Source organism: Paramormyrops kingsleyae, chromosome 2 (genome assembly GCF_048594095.1).
Source record: "Paramormyrops kingsleyae isolate MSU_618 chromosome 2, PKINGS_0.4, whole genome shotgun sequence".
Lineage (NCBI taxonomy): Eukaryota > Metazoa > Chordata > Actinopteri > Osteoglossiformes > Mormyridae > Paramormyrops > Paramormyrops kingsleyae.
In genome coordinates this window covers 23425905-23439939 of record NC_132798.1, presented here as the reverse complement: position 1 = coordinate 23439939, position 14035 = coordinate 23425905, and the positions used below count along the sequence as shown (strand labels likewise).

The 14035-nt window shown below is 43.9% G+C and overlaps 1 protein-coding gene across 2 annotated transcripts; it reads left to right on the top strand.

Moving 5' to 3' along the window:
• The first annotated feature begins 3195 nt into the window (after positions 1 to 3195).
• Positions 3196 to 14018, top strand: smyd1b (SET and MYND domain containing 1b). 2 transcript variants are annotated; one of them, XM_023802800.2, is made up of 10 exons: positions 3196 to 3541; positions 5979 to 6155; positions 6505 to 6718; positions 6957 to 7087; positions 7335 to 7373; positions 10233 to 10428; positions 11782 to 11874; positions 12142 to 12305; positions 12446 to 12614; positions 13363 to 14018. In XM_023802800.2, the coding sequence occupies exons 1-10, from the start codon at positions 3420 to 3422 to the stop codon at positions 13516 to 13518; spliced, it is 1461 nt and encodes a 486-aa protein (XP_023658568.1). In that variant the 5' UTR covers positions 3196 to 3419; the 3' UTR covers positions 13519 to 14018. The 2 variants fall into 2 exon arrangements, with proteins under 2 accessions (XP_023658568.1, XP_023658569.1); XM_023802801.2 differs by lacking the exon at positions 7335 to 7373 and having other exon boundaries at positions 3198 to 3541.
• The last annotated feature ends 17 nt before the right edge of the window (positions 14019 to 14035 follow it).

Genomic DNA, 14035 nt, shown 5'->3' with positions numbered 1-14035 from the left:
TTGTGCATGGTTATGTGCAGTTTATATTACAGTACATTGCAAAAAATCTTAAGCCATCAAAGACAATATTTAAATTTATAGTATTTATCTGGGCTGTAAGTACATATTTAGCCTGAATAAAATGTATTACTATTAGAACACTGGTGGAACTACAGGCAGTGCAGCAAGTACAAGGCACCACTGAGGTACCCTGAGCAAGGTGCCGCCCCCAAGCACTGCTCCCCGGGCGCTGAATTAACTGCCCCCTGCTATGTCACGATGTCACATATGGGTTAAATACAGAGGACACATTTTGTTGTTGTGTACTGTGTGCTGTGGTGTGTCAACAATGACCACTGTTCACCAAATTCTAAATTCTAATTCTAAAGTACAGCTGCGCTGGGGCCCACAGAAATGGAGGGGCCCACGGAGGGTCAATGTCTTAGTTTGCAAAAATTTTGTGATCCCGAGTATCATGTGTACCCTTACCTGTGTTGTATGTCCTGATGTGCTCTAATGTTGTGTAATGACCTACTGTGTGTCAGCCTTCCCGTGTAGCATGTAACCTCCCCGTGTTTGCCTGCCATGTTTGTTTCTGTGTTATTATGCTTGTTGTATGGTCCTTTTGAGGACTAACATAAAGAGCAACTTCGTGTGAATACGTCTCTCCTTGTCTTTATTCACTGCCGCTGTCATGCCTCGGTGTGCCTGGCACCAGAATATATTAGTTTAAATTACTGAAGCACATTGGAAACCAAGACAATATACATATACCTTTTACCTGGCTGACAAATCTGTCTGGTTTAAAGTGTCCAGTTTTTCTTTTTATGACAAAGCTGTAAATGTTCACATTGTATACCTTAAGTTATAAGCACTGGACGGCTCCCTGGGGAGGTCTATCTAGAAGGCATGTCCAACCAGAAGGAGGACCTGGGGCAGCAGACCCAGGACATGCTGGAGAGATTATGTCAACGCCTTGGTACTCCCCAGTGGAGCTGAAGGAGGTGGCTGGTGAGGAGGAGGTCTGGGCAATGTTAACATGAAACCTAGACCCCTGTCTTCATTATATCTCCAAAGATACATGGTACATCTGTAACATTTAACCATTAAAAGTCTCGCACTTGGTCCCATTATAAGAAGCTTATGTCACTGCATTAAAATACATGTGAATGAAAAATGACACAATAAAAAATATGAAAAAGTTAATGGTATCTTATTGGATGGCTAGAAGAACATCCCTCCTGTTCCCAAACTCCTCAGGGGCACCACAGCTATTTCAGTATATTCACTACGTTTCATCGCTAGCTTATTTAATGAATTAGATCGATTAGCCAGACATACACAATGTCTGCAAATACTGGGGTGACTTTAGGTTTTGAAGTACCTAAGGTTTGATAATTTTGAAAAAGTATAACAATAGTAGCAAGTATTTGTCATTCTATCCACTAATATCTTTCCACTGAAGACAACATGGGACAACTCATGGACTTTTCAAGAAGGAAAAAAACATTATTTCTGATATACTAACAGCATTAGTAGCAACAGTGGTGTGGTGTTACCAGTAGTAACAGATTATTTTCTGTATTTATTTATTTTATGTTTGATGTTTGACACTTTTCCCAAACTTAGTAATAACATTACTCATCTTTGGCTTGGCTTTTAGTGTGACAGTACTATGGTCATTCCCACAGCATCTGTCTCCATCTCTTATCTTTCATTGTTTCAGCCTGTTCTTTGTGACAGAAATAGATAGTAATTATGTTACCTTAAGGGTCTGCTTTCAGAGGACCACCCTGCCTGCTTGCCTTCAGAGACATGCTGGATGCTGATCTGTAGGCCCAAGAGTCAGTCTCTGTGTTTTTCTCTGTGATCTCTTTGTAGACTTCGACTCCCTTGACTTTTAAGGAGTCCCAGGTGCCCAGCGCAGCTTCTGCACAGAGATGCAGTACATGCAGGCTGGCGCAGCTTCTGCATGGAGATGCAGCACATGCAGGCTGGCGCGGATACTGCACAGAGATGCAGGCTGATGCAGCTTCTGCACAGAGATGCAGCACATGCAGGCTGACACAGATACTGCACAGAGATGCAGGCTGGCACAGCTTCTGCACAGAGATGCAGCACATGCAGACTGACGCAGATACTGCACAGAGATGCAGGCTGATGCAGCTTCTGCACAGAGATGCAGGCTGATGCAGCTTCTGCACAGAGATGCAGGCTGATATATTAAACATTTCCTGAAAATAAAGTACCCAGAAGATTAATTCCATAGATTGTTTTTTTTCCCAGAAAACTTGTGGCATTTCGTTATATACTGTAGGTTCACATTGACATATTTTACACATTTACATATTTTGTCCAAAGTGAGGCAACATAGATGCTGTATCTCCATTTCCACCGAGTGTATATCACAAAAACAAGGCCATCCCTGGGTGTTCTGGCAGTCAAGAACCAAGACAAGACTGTGTTGCCCAGATATCACCATTAAAAGGGGATGTGTATTTTGTGTATTTAAGTTGTGGTGAGTTAAGCCAATTGTATGGATATACTGGGTCATCTTGTTCCATACTTATTGTGTTAATCAGATAATGAATTTCTAAATTTGTTTGGGGGGAATGAGACACGATCAGTCTACAGACAGTTTTAACTGCTGCTTCTAGAAACTTCCAGTGAAATGGTCACCGGTCCTTTTCTTCCAGGCACTGAACGTGTGTTATTAATGACTTAATGCTTAGACATTATTATATTTCTTTGTCACTTTTATTTAAAGTGACTTGTAGTAGAAGGAAAGGATCCAAATTTGATTTGTTATTGTATGTGCTTCCTGGGATTTTAATCCACCACCTTTGCATTTTTACCACAATGTTGGTACCTGCTGAGCTACAGGATCTGCGTTTATATGGAAATTATTGGCCCTACAATGGATAACCAAGGACTGGGAAAAAAATGAAGAAGAAACAAGGACTGGGGGAGGAGATATTTCCAGAGAGAGAACATGCGAGAAAGAGAGTATGCGAGAATTTGAATGAATGATATGGAAGAGATCAGAGAGTGAGCTGGTCCCGTCAGCTGTCTTTCAGCTGCCACTGACAGACAGACACAGCTGTTGGATAAAAATACCTCTGGGACGACCCAACGTGTCTCAAAGGGAGGGGAGTGGATTGGGGTGGGCCAGATTAAACTTTTTGAAAAACATTAGAAGTGGAAGGAACTGCTTCTATTGAAGTGTCCTGTAATCTCTAGCTAGCTAAACCCCTGCACCGTGCGTCCCCCGTCTTTGCCCATGAGATGGTACGGCTGGAGACATGGGTCTATTTTAGGCAGTGGGCGGTATGGGAGTGGAACAAGCAGGTGCAGTGATTTAGAGACTTGGAGTCAGTCGGCAGTAGTGTACTACAAACGTGTCCTCCAATCTCTTCCTTACACACAACAATCAGGACAGCATGGAAAGCGTGGACGTGTTTGACGTGCCTGGGAAAGGCCGGGGTCTCAGAACCACCAAGGAGGTGTGGGCCGGAGATGTCCTCTTTGCCGAGCCAAGCTTCGCTGCCGTCGTCTTTGACAGGTGAGGCTCTCTAACCTTGAGCATGGGAGGTGGAGCACTTAAGGAAGGCATGGTGAACCTGAGGAGAAGGCTTCCATGTGAGAGCCATCTCTTCTTTATGGAGTTCTGCTTCTGTGTTTGATTGATTTTATAAACAAGACTGCTTTGAAGTGGCACCTGAATGCACTGAAAGCATGGCATGCTGTCGTACCGAATCTTTGCCGAAATCCTATGGAGTTCTCTGGTTCTTTCAAAACATCCTAGAGCTCATATTCCACTGAAGACACTGCAGCACCACTGCATGGATTTAGTTTAAACAACTGTACAAAAGTCATAGGACACATATAGTCCTAAACAGAAATCAAAGTGATGCTTAATTGTCATAGGCACTAATGACTTGATGCTTAAAAATTGTTTCATTGGGTTCTGAGGAAAAGTTGTCTTCCACTCTCCATACTTGAGTAGGCCTCGAATTTGTTCTATTTCTGCATTTTAATTAATCCTAAATATGTTTCATCTGTTTTGGATCTTTAAACAAATCATTAAATAGTAAGATATTGTATATTTAGGAGACATCTATTTTCCGCTATTATTTAGACAGCTGGGATATCTATTACGTACTACATAGACTCACAGACGGATGTACATGCCACAGAATCACAAACTCACTATAATATTTCACAAAACTCGACAAAACCTACAATTGGCTGCCCTGAATCTAATTAATTGGCTCAGTACAATGAGCAATCTGTTTTATACTTCAGTCCCAGACTCTTATGTCCCATGCAGCATATGTGAATTAATCTTTGCTATCTGGTAAACATGTGCTGTGTGAGATTCCCCTAAGACCCTTATGTGTGTAACTGTTGTAACTGGTATTGTGTAGGACAGTGTTTCTGTACCTGCTTCACAGGGACCCCGAAAGGGTGAACGTTTTTGCTCCCTCGTGGACCATCTGGGGCTTACCGAGGCCTGGGTGCAGAAACACTGGTGTAGTGCCTCAGTGACATCACACGGAGCGTATCAGAGCTATCTAGGGTCCTGTGCCATCATGACCTGAAGTTGCCTGTCATTACTTTTCTCTAACGCAATATCATATCATTTTCAATTTTTATTAGATAAATATTGATTCTGTTTTATGCACATCGATTAGGATTCGATATACACAACATAGACAGCACAACGATTACCACAGGATTGGGTGCTGTCCCTAACCAATCCATTCCTTACTAAAATTAATCTCAGTGGTTAATTAATGATTCATTTTTAATGTTTGCAGAGATAGAGTCTGATGTGTTTCATGGCACTGCATGAACACAACCTGCTATCTCGTACTGTGAAATGCTAGCATTGGACATTAGCTGTGCTGCAGGAAAGACATTTAATGCCTCATACATATGTAACAGTTTTTGATTAGCCTTGTATGTCCATGAAACTTGTGGCACATAAATCTGAGATAGAGAATAAAGAAACGTACGGATGTTGAAGGATTTCCCCCCCCCCAGTTTAAACCTGTAATAAATTGTACATGCAACCCCACCTGATAATGGCCTCACGTTTGCTGCTCTGAATCATGTCTACACCAGCTCCACCCTATTTTTAGGTTGGAGATCAAGTGACGTGTGTAGTGATAGTATGTGCCAAATGGCAGAGTGACACATCTGCCCACAAGCAGTCGAGGAATTCCCCCCCCCCACCCCCCCCCCAAAAAAAAGCTTTATTGTGCTTCTAGGGACTATTGGTAACAGCAATGGCTCACTAAGATTCCTTCTCCCTAACAATGGGAAATGTTCCCTATTGACTAAGCACCCTTCTTCATATATAACTTGAAGTGAAAGTATTTCAGGTAGAATTTTCTAGGATACATTTAGAAGGTTGTATTGACAGACGGCTTAGGTTGGACATGGGTGCGTTTAACTTTGTTATTATTTATCCACTGAAGGAAAGAGACCTGGATGGTGTCGGGTCTGGATGCTGGTCTTCGCATCAAGAAAATCCTAAGCAGAACATAGAAAATGACAAAGACTAAAATACCAAAGGAGCTTAGAGGCCTTAGGTTCTTCCATTCTTGTTGGGTCTGTATATATCTGCCAAAGGATTATTGGAAGTGTCCCACCCTCACCTCTTAAAACATCTGTTATTGTATAATCCCATTTGCTGCAGGGACTGTCTCAACCTGTCCTCTCACTTGCACGTCGATTTGGATGAAACCGACTGCTAAATAATTAAATGTAATTTTTGCCTGGTTGGTTGTGGTTGGGTAGCATCTCAGCTGAAGGGCCACACAGGATGCAACCTGCGCTTGTCATCTGTCACTTTCTAGCCGCGGTGATGAGAGGTTCTCAGAGGAGACGTTACTGGCGAGTTACTGGGATGTCCGCAGACAGGCCACTTTATGGGCTTTTCATCCCGGCAGCAGATTACAGGCCCTCTTCTTCTCCCTCTCTCCTGTGATCAGCATGGCTGAACATGTATGTCACAGCTGCTTCCGACGGCAGCCCAAGCTGCACCGGTGTGGCCAGTGCAAATTTGCACAGTACTGCAACCGCACGTGCCAGCGCCAGGCCTGGGAGGAGCACAAGCTGGAGTGTGCCGCCATCAAGGCCTACGGCAAGGTGCCCAACGAAAACATCCGGTAAGGGCGATAGCAGAGGGAGGGGCTTGCCAGGAGGGGCCAGGCTTATGCAGGTAACAGAGGTGGGAGAGGAAAAACGGTGGGGGTGGACCAGTGAGCTGCAGCCATTAAGACAGTGGACCTCATTCAGATACCAGGAATGGCTTTGCTTTTAAAAGTCTTGAGAAAAGGTATTTAGTCACTGTAATTGGTTCTATAATTTGGTGAAATGGCACATGTTGTTATTGTAATAATTTGTCAAAACGACAAATAAGAAGACAATGACAATAGAACTGGAATAAAACAATAGGAACTATAGGAAGCTATAGATGGAGGTTGGTGTGTTAAATTGCCATGTTTTACTGCCAAGGCTTGCGGCTCGTATCCTGTGGCGCGTTGACAAGGAGGGAGGGATTGTGTCGGACACTCAGCTCATCTCCATCGATGATCTGGAGAATCACGTGTCTGACATGCTGCCAGAAGACCTGAAGGACCTCAAGATGGATGTTCTTCACTTCCTGGACTATTGGCCTCGCTACAGCAAACCTCACAAAGTGGAGGACGTCTCCCATGTCCTCGGCTTGGTCTGTATCTTCATCCTTTCAGCTTATATATACTTTTATGTGTCTTTTAAACGTTACTCACCACCGTTTCATCTTCACAAACACCCACAGCACTTTTCACAGATTCAGCATTGATGTCTAATTTTTTAGCTCTTATGAATCACGTTTCCTTCTCTTTGTGTTAATCATTTTTGCTGTAGCTGATGTACGGCTGGTAAATATAAAAGCACCACTCCTCCCGAATTAACTTGTGTTACAGATTAACTGTAATGGCTTTTCAATGAGTGACCACCGGGGGCTCAACGCAGTAGGGGTGGGCCTCTTCCCAAACCTGTGCCTGATCAACCACGACTGCTGGCCCAACTGCACCGTCATCCTCAACAATGGGAAGTGAGTACCTCTGCCTCACTTCCAGTCCGGTCCTGTTTCATGGTTGGAGGAGCAATTGACGGCTTTTGCAGCACCAGTGCGTGAGAGAGAGCAGTGACCACTGGGTGGGGGTAATGAGCAATATGAGGGGAGTGTGTTGACTGTGGCGGGTGTATGAGTGTGTGACAGGGAGAGCAGAGCTTGTGTAGGAACCATGCTGGACTATTAGGGTGTCTGTAAACAAGTTGGCTTTTGTTTTGTCTTTCAGTCAGACAGCTGTGAACACTCTATTTCACACTCAAAGGAGGTGGGTCTGTTTGGTGTGACCCTCCCACACACACAAAAGTTCCCACCTATTTAGCCTGCTACCTCACACACCCCCAAACATAACCTAATCACGCTGATATCAGTTGAGTATAACACAAAAATCACAGTCACTTTTCTGTTTTAAACATTGTTTCTGTTCCATGTCTTTCTTTTACTTACTTGTAAGTTTCTCTCTGAGAATCTTCTCTGTCACAAGAACACCTTAAAACGAAGAACAAATAGTCAGAGGGTCAAAATTAGGGGTCCAGGAGAGGTTAATTGAATCAAGTTTGCTGATGGTGGAATAGAATAAGTGTGTTGGATGAGGTGTTCAGAACAATCACTCCAGATAAACCCAACAAACACTTAACAATACAGTATTTGATAAAGAAAAACAGCCTTTGCCAGCTTTTAGCTCCTAGTGGTAACAGAAGACATCCCGCTTCTCGTGGAAGTTCTGGAAGTCTCTTACAAATTGAGGGCAGCTCCCTGACACCCACAAATGATGTACATTGTCCCGGAAATCTGTTGTTCTGCTATTTGATTAAAATTCGGTAAAATGAACTGGCAAGAAGTTTCACCACTGCAACCCTGCCCCGCTCGGTCAGCTAATGGTTGGCAAATTTTCCGGTCATCGCCTAGCCCTGCTCGGCAGATCTGTCTACCAGCAGCTCCTATGCCCTGGCTGGGTGGTATCTAATTCTTAAATACCATCTCACCATTCAAACATTATACCTTGATATATGAAATTTGAATGGTATTTTTAAAAGCACTGCTATTCAGGGTGAGGTAGGGGGTATATTCATTAAATGGGGGGTATTAGCGTGGTATGAGTATTATTACCATAATACTCAATGCCTCCTTGAAATTAATATGCCTAAGGTGGGATGTCTGTAACAGGTGAGGTGTATACTTGATGATTTAGGAGAACTATTTGATGGTATAGCCCAGGGTTCTTCAAATCTGGACCTCGAATCCAAATCCAGGCCTTGTTTTCAGTTCTCCCAGATAGTTAGTTTAATAATTACTGATTCTGATTGGTCAGAGGCTTCACACCTGACTGACAGGTGAAGGAAGGCTGGAAAACCAGCAGTGCTCGGACCTCGAGGACCGTGATTTGAATAATAGGGATATAGCCCTTTGCGACACTCATCAGTATCATTTATGGGTAAACAAACAGTGTTAGCTGCTGCTTTACAGAGTACCATCCATTTAAATCAAGGGCTTGGGTCTTTCAGGTGTTCCTCCACAGAGCAGTCAAGCCCATCTGTCTCGTCAAGCCACCTGTCTCATCATGTCTAAAGGCAGCTGCTTGTCCTGTCTATTCATCTGCCTGTCCACCATTTTGTCTGTCCTGCCATCGCTGTCTCCAGTTTCCTCTCCTTTGTATGTCTGCATGCTGTTTCCCACTGATTTGCCAGCCAGCAAATACTTCTCACCTTTTCTCTCTCGATTTTCATTCTACCTGTTGTTGTGTGTAGCTATTTGATCATTCTGCCTTTGATAACTCTCTCTCTCTCTCTCTCCCTCTGTCGCTCACCAAATGTTTGCTTGTCTATGGAGCTTGCTGGTAGCGATAACCAAGCCATCTATGTCTCTGCTCTTACTGGTATCTCCTCCTCGTCTCATGGTTTGAGCCAAAACACACCCGCTGGCCAATGGAATTAACTGATACAGCCCTTCTGATAACTCACACTAAAGCGACTAATGAGGCATGGGTGTGACCCTGAGGAGAGACAGGGCTCAGATGACAGCAAGAAAACCCAGCACAGGAGTTAGTGTAGATGCTAGGGATGTACACAGGAGGGTATTGATAACTGATACGCAAGTAGGCATTCACATTTAAAAACAATACGTGCGACAATCGATTCTGGTAGCAGAGTAAATGCGTACTTATTTTATGTGATATAACAAGAAAATACCTTGCATTTTAACCTGTATACCGCACATGAAGTAGAGTTAGCATATAAAGATTAAAATGCACTACATTTTGTTTTCATATCAGCACAAATGCACATAAAATAAGTACACATTTACACTGTTACCACAATTGATTGTCACATGTATCATTTTTAAAGATGAATGCGTACTTTCATACAAGTTATGTACATCCCTGGTTATGAGATAGATACATTTCATATACAGCTCAGGAAAAAATTAAGAGACCATTTTATATATTATTTAAATCAGCATTTTTAAATTCTGGTTTAATCCTGGTTCTGCTGGCAGAAATCTAAACTGAGCGTCAGGCTGCTTCCGGGCTCAGATTTTCTGAGAACAAAGTGAAGCAGGAGTCACTGGCAGTAACCAAAAACCAGCCAGGTAGGGGGCAAAAACAACTGTCTAATGCAGTGATGACCCTTAACTTATCTGGCAGTGCATCATAAATCGGAGGATGACCTCAAGTTCAAAAACAATGGGAAACATTAAGTGGTGTGAAGTGCACTGCCAGGACAGTTCATAACAGGCTCCTAGAAGCAGGACTGAAGACCAATCAAGCAAGGAAGAAGCCCTTCATCACTGAGAAGCAGGGAAGAGCCAAACTGGAGTTTGCAAACAAATGTATATTTTTACACAGGTGCATACCCATAAATTGAGAAATGAATGAAACTAAAAATTTTGCTGTCGTCTCTTAATTTTCTCCAGAGCTTTATCTGCTTTGTCTGAGCAGAGTATTTGGAATTGTAGTGAGCAGGTCATTCGGGTGTTAATGTGGTTCACCAAGTTGTCGCCAGCAGACGCACCGTCGTCATACAGTGGTACAAAATGTTGGGTCTTCATGGAATTTCCATAAGATCATCCTGCCCCATCTCCCTCTGCTTGCATCCCTTCCCAAAATCACCCTTTTCCTCTCCCTCAGGATTGAGTTGCGGGCCCTGGGGAAGATCAGCACAGGGGAGGAGCTGACGGTGGCCTACGTGGACTTCCTCAACGTCTCCAGCGAGCGGCAACGGCAGCTTAAGCAGCAGTATTTCTTTGACTGCACCTGCAAGCACTGCACCGAGCACATCAAGGATGATCTCATGATGGCCGCCAAGGAAGTGGATGATAATAAGGTGGGGGGGGGGGGGCTTTGGGCCTTTCAGGTGTTACCAAGAGCAATGTGAACATATCTGTCTATCAGACACATCATAGCAATATGGCTTTAACTCGCTTCACGCACCCTAATGCGACAACCCATCTGGAAAACAGCTCAAACGACATTACATGAACTTCGGGGGCAAAGCCTGATTGTTTACTACATGAAGTAACATATTATCTCTGTCAGTCACATTTGCGGTACGGCGTGTGTCTGTCAGACCGAGTGTGACCGTCTGTCCCCAGCCACCTCTGTCACCCCTCTGTCCGCCATGTTCCTGGGAGTCAGAGCAAGGAAGTTTGTTGATGGTTATAAATAGAGCACTTGGCCACAAAGAGCAGTGAAACTTTTTATGGCTTAGAGTAACACTTAAGGACCCCACAGAGGGCTGGGAGACTGGAAAGATCAGAAAGTCTTTCTAGCAGCCAATGGAAACTCTCTCAACAAATACTGCAGCATTCTGCTCTTTAGAAGAGACTTTCATCACCTGCTATAATTAGTAGGCAACAGCAATAGTGGATGCAGCCCTGATAAGGCACTGCAGTTAAATGGAGCCATTGAGATGAAGCAGAACATTATACCACCAGAAAGAGCTCAACCCAGCAGTCACAAAGCAGTGAGAGCCCTTCTCTTATCGGCTTATTTAGGGCTCCCACACGCCTGGTTTTCTCCCAAACAGTCTGACTTTCAGGGACCCTATATGCTGAATTTAACCTTAAATGAGCCCCAAATGAATTATATATTGTTCTGAGCTTGTTTTATTAGTAAAATGGGGGGGGGGGGGGGGGGGGGGAGCATCCAAAGAAGAAAAATGGTTTTCATAGAATTCTTTCTATTAAGAACAGCACATTTTCTTAAATTACGCAATAATTATGCCTATGATTAATGCATTTTCATGTAACACTGGTAACTAATAAAATTATAGCAGTGATACATATGTGCATTTGGGGAAAAAGCATAGGCCTCAGGGGACCCTGGACTGAGTATGCAGCTGGAGGATGGAGAGAATGACAATAATTCCCATTTTAGCTTTTATGATTAGAACATTTTTAAACATTGAACATATAAAGTTCAAAAAAGCAGCATTTAAGCATTCCTTTAAATTTTTCATTAAATTTGATGTCAAAACATTGATTATGATCAGAAAGTGACAACTTTTTCATAACTGAAATTGTTTTAGTACTTCATGTCTCTATCAAGATATGGTGTTTACTTAGTGGCGCCATCTAGTGTACACAGACCATCATAACAGGCAGCTATTTGTTAGCGTTCAATGTGAAAATCCATGAATATTAGAGCTACCATAACAATCTCTATTAACCTCCCTTAGCCATCTGAGGAGGAGGTGAAGGAGGTGACAGAGTATAGTCTGAAGATGCTGGAGAAGATGGAAAAAGCTCGTGTTGAAGGGGACTACCATGAGGTAGAACAACCTGGATTCATTATCTGTCCTGCATTTGTTTCCTTTATGTTTACTTTACCCTGTACAAGGGGAAAATAAGTTTCATTGTCAATTTAATCTTTAAAGATATCTTGCTCACTTAATATTATCTTCAGGTTTAACAATAAAATAAAATCAGCAATGGAAGGGAAGGAGCCACGAAACCTTGTCATATACAGGCCCGATTTCAGTGACCAAATGTTGAAGATTAGGATTCCACATTGTTCCTGTGGCACCCACACCTCCCAGGTGGTAAAGATCTCCCGGGAGTGCCTGGAGAAGCAGGAGAAGGTGCTGGCCGACACTCACCTGTACATGCTGCGCGTGCTGAGCACGGCCAGCGAGGTGCTGTCCTACCTGCAGTTCATTGACGAGGCCGCTACGTACTCCCGCAGGATGGTGGAGGGCTATATGTGAGTACGCCCACCCCTGTCTGCCTGGGGGGGGGGGGGGGGGGGGCTCTCATCAGATCTCTTTGAAAGTTTACTGCACATTTAATTTTTTTTGTGATGATGCACCCTGTTAACAATATATGCGTCTGATACCGACCCAGGAAGCTGTATCACCCCAACAATGCGGCGCTGGGCATGGCTACCATGCGAGCGGGGGTGACGCATTGGCAGGCTGGTTTCATCGAGGTTGGACATAGTATGATCTGCAAAGCTTACGCCATTATAATGATCACCCACGGGCCAACCCACCCCATCACCCAGGACCTCGAGGTAACCTCTGACCCCAGTTAAGCCACACGTAAGGCTGTGTGCAATGTGCAGCTTTGCAGGTTACAAATCTGCGCCTATGGTGGGTTCATATGCTGTATGTAGCAGAGCAATCATATCACTATTGGGATCTCAGCTGCTAAAGTGTCAGCTAAATATAATGTTCCCAGTGGACCGGTTTTTAACCCGGCAATATACAGCCTATATACGCGTCGGTCAATCTTGCTTTACTTCCGGGTCGAGTGCAGGAGATGATGATTGGACGACTGTTCATTGCATTGGTGGCCAAATGGTTGATTGCAATTAGGGGGACCGAGGGGGACCAACCCCCCCCCCCACCCCAGCAGCAAATTCCTTTTGACTTTTGGTGGCCAGTCCACCCCTGATACTAATGAATTGTAAATGCTGCTACATTCAACTGAACAGTGACTGGGAGAACCAGTGCTCATGATTTACTTTATCTGTTTGTCTGAAGCTGCACATCCCACACAGGCAGATATTTTTTGCTGCTGCTTTTTTTCTTTGTACCCTTGTAACTATATATAAATCGCGAATGTTAATCTTACTTCAGCCTGAGTGCAATCAATGAATCATGACCTTTGTTTCCGAAACTGCAAAGAAATCAGCAACCTTTCATTAAGCAGCGCACACAGGTGTCCTTGAAGTGTCATTGAACCGATTGTCTGAGGGTAAAGCCATCAGCGGCAATAAACCCAGGGTCTCTGAGCCAGATTCCCATTCTGCTCGACAGGCCATGCGCAGGCAGACAGAGATGGAGCTGCGCATGTTCCAGCAGAACGAGTACGTCTACCACAGCATGCGAGAGGCGGCCCTCAAGAACCAGCCAATGAGCATGAGGCCGGAGCCCGTAGAGGAAGGCATCAAGAACCTCTTCCGGAGGAAATGACCTTGTTGCCATTTACTTGCCTTTATGCAGTGTACCTCATCATCCTTTGCCATTTTTTAAACAGTAAAAGAATCTTTGGGGAATCACAGAAACAATCTTGCATACCTACCAGAATCAGCAACAGCATCCATTGCTTCTATTCCAAAGAAACCTGATGGTTTTAAGGAACCATAAAGTTCACCAATCGAATGTTGGTACCGTTGAGTCTTACAAAGGCACTTGCACCATCTGCCTATAGCAAAGCAGACCATCCCCAGCACAGAAAGTCGGGCTACATTCCGGTGTGATTCTGAAGTGCAGTATGTCACTGCTTAACCCTTCCTTGTCACTGGTTAAGAGATAAGTCTCTCAAGCTGAAACCACCTGAGCTGAGGCAGTACACATGCACAGGACAGCCCTGTCAAAGCGCTGCAGCTGTACGCTGTGTGTGTTAGTGTAATTATTTATGGGTGATGCTGTCAAAGTTGTGCCAGACTTGAATTAAAAGTTGGTCACCTAAAGGCTCTGTTGAATGATG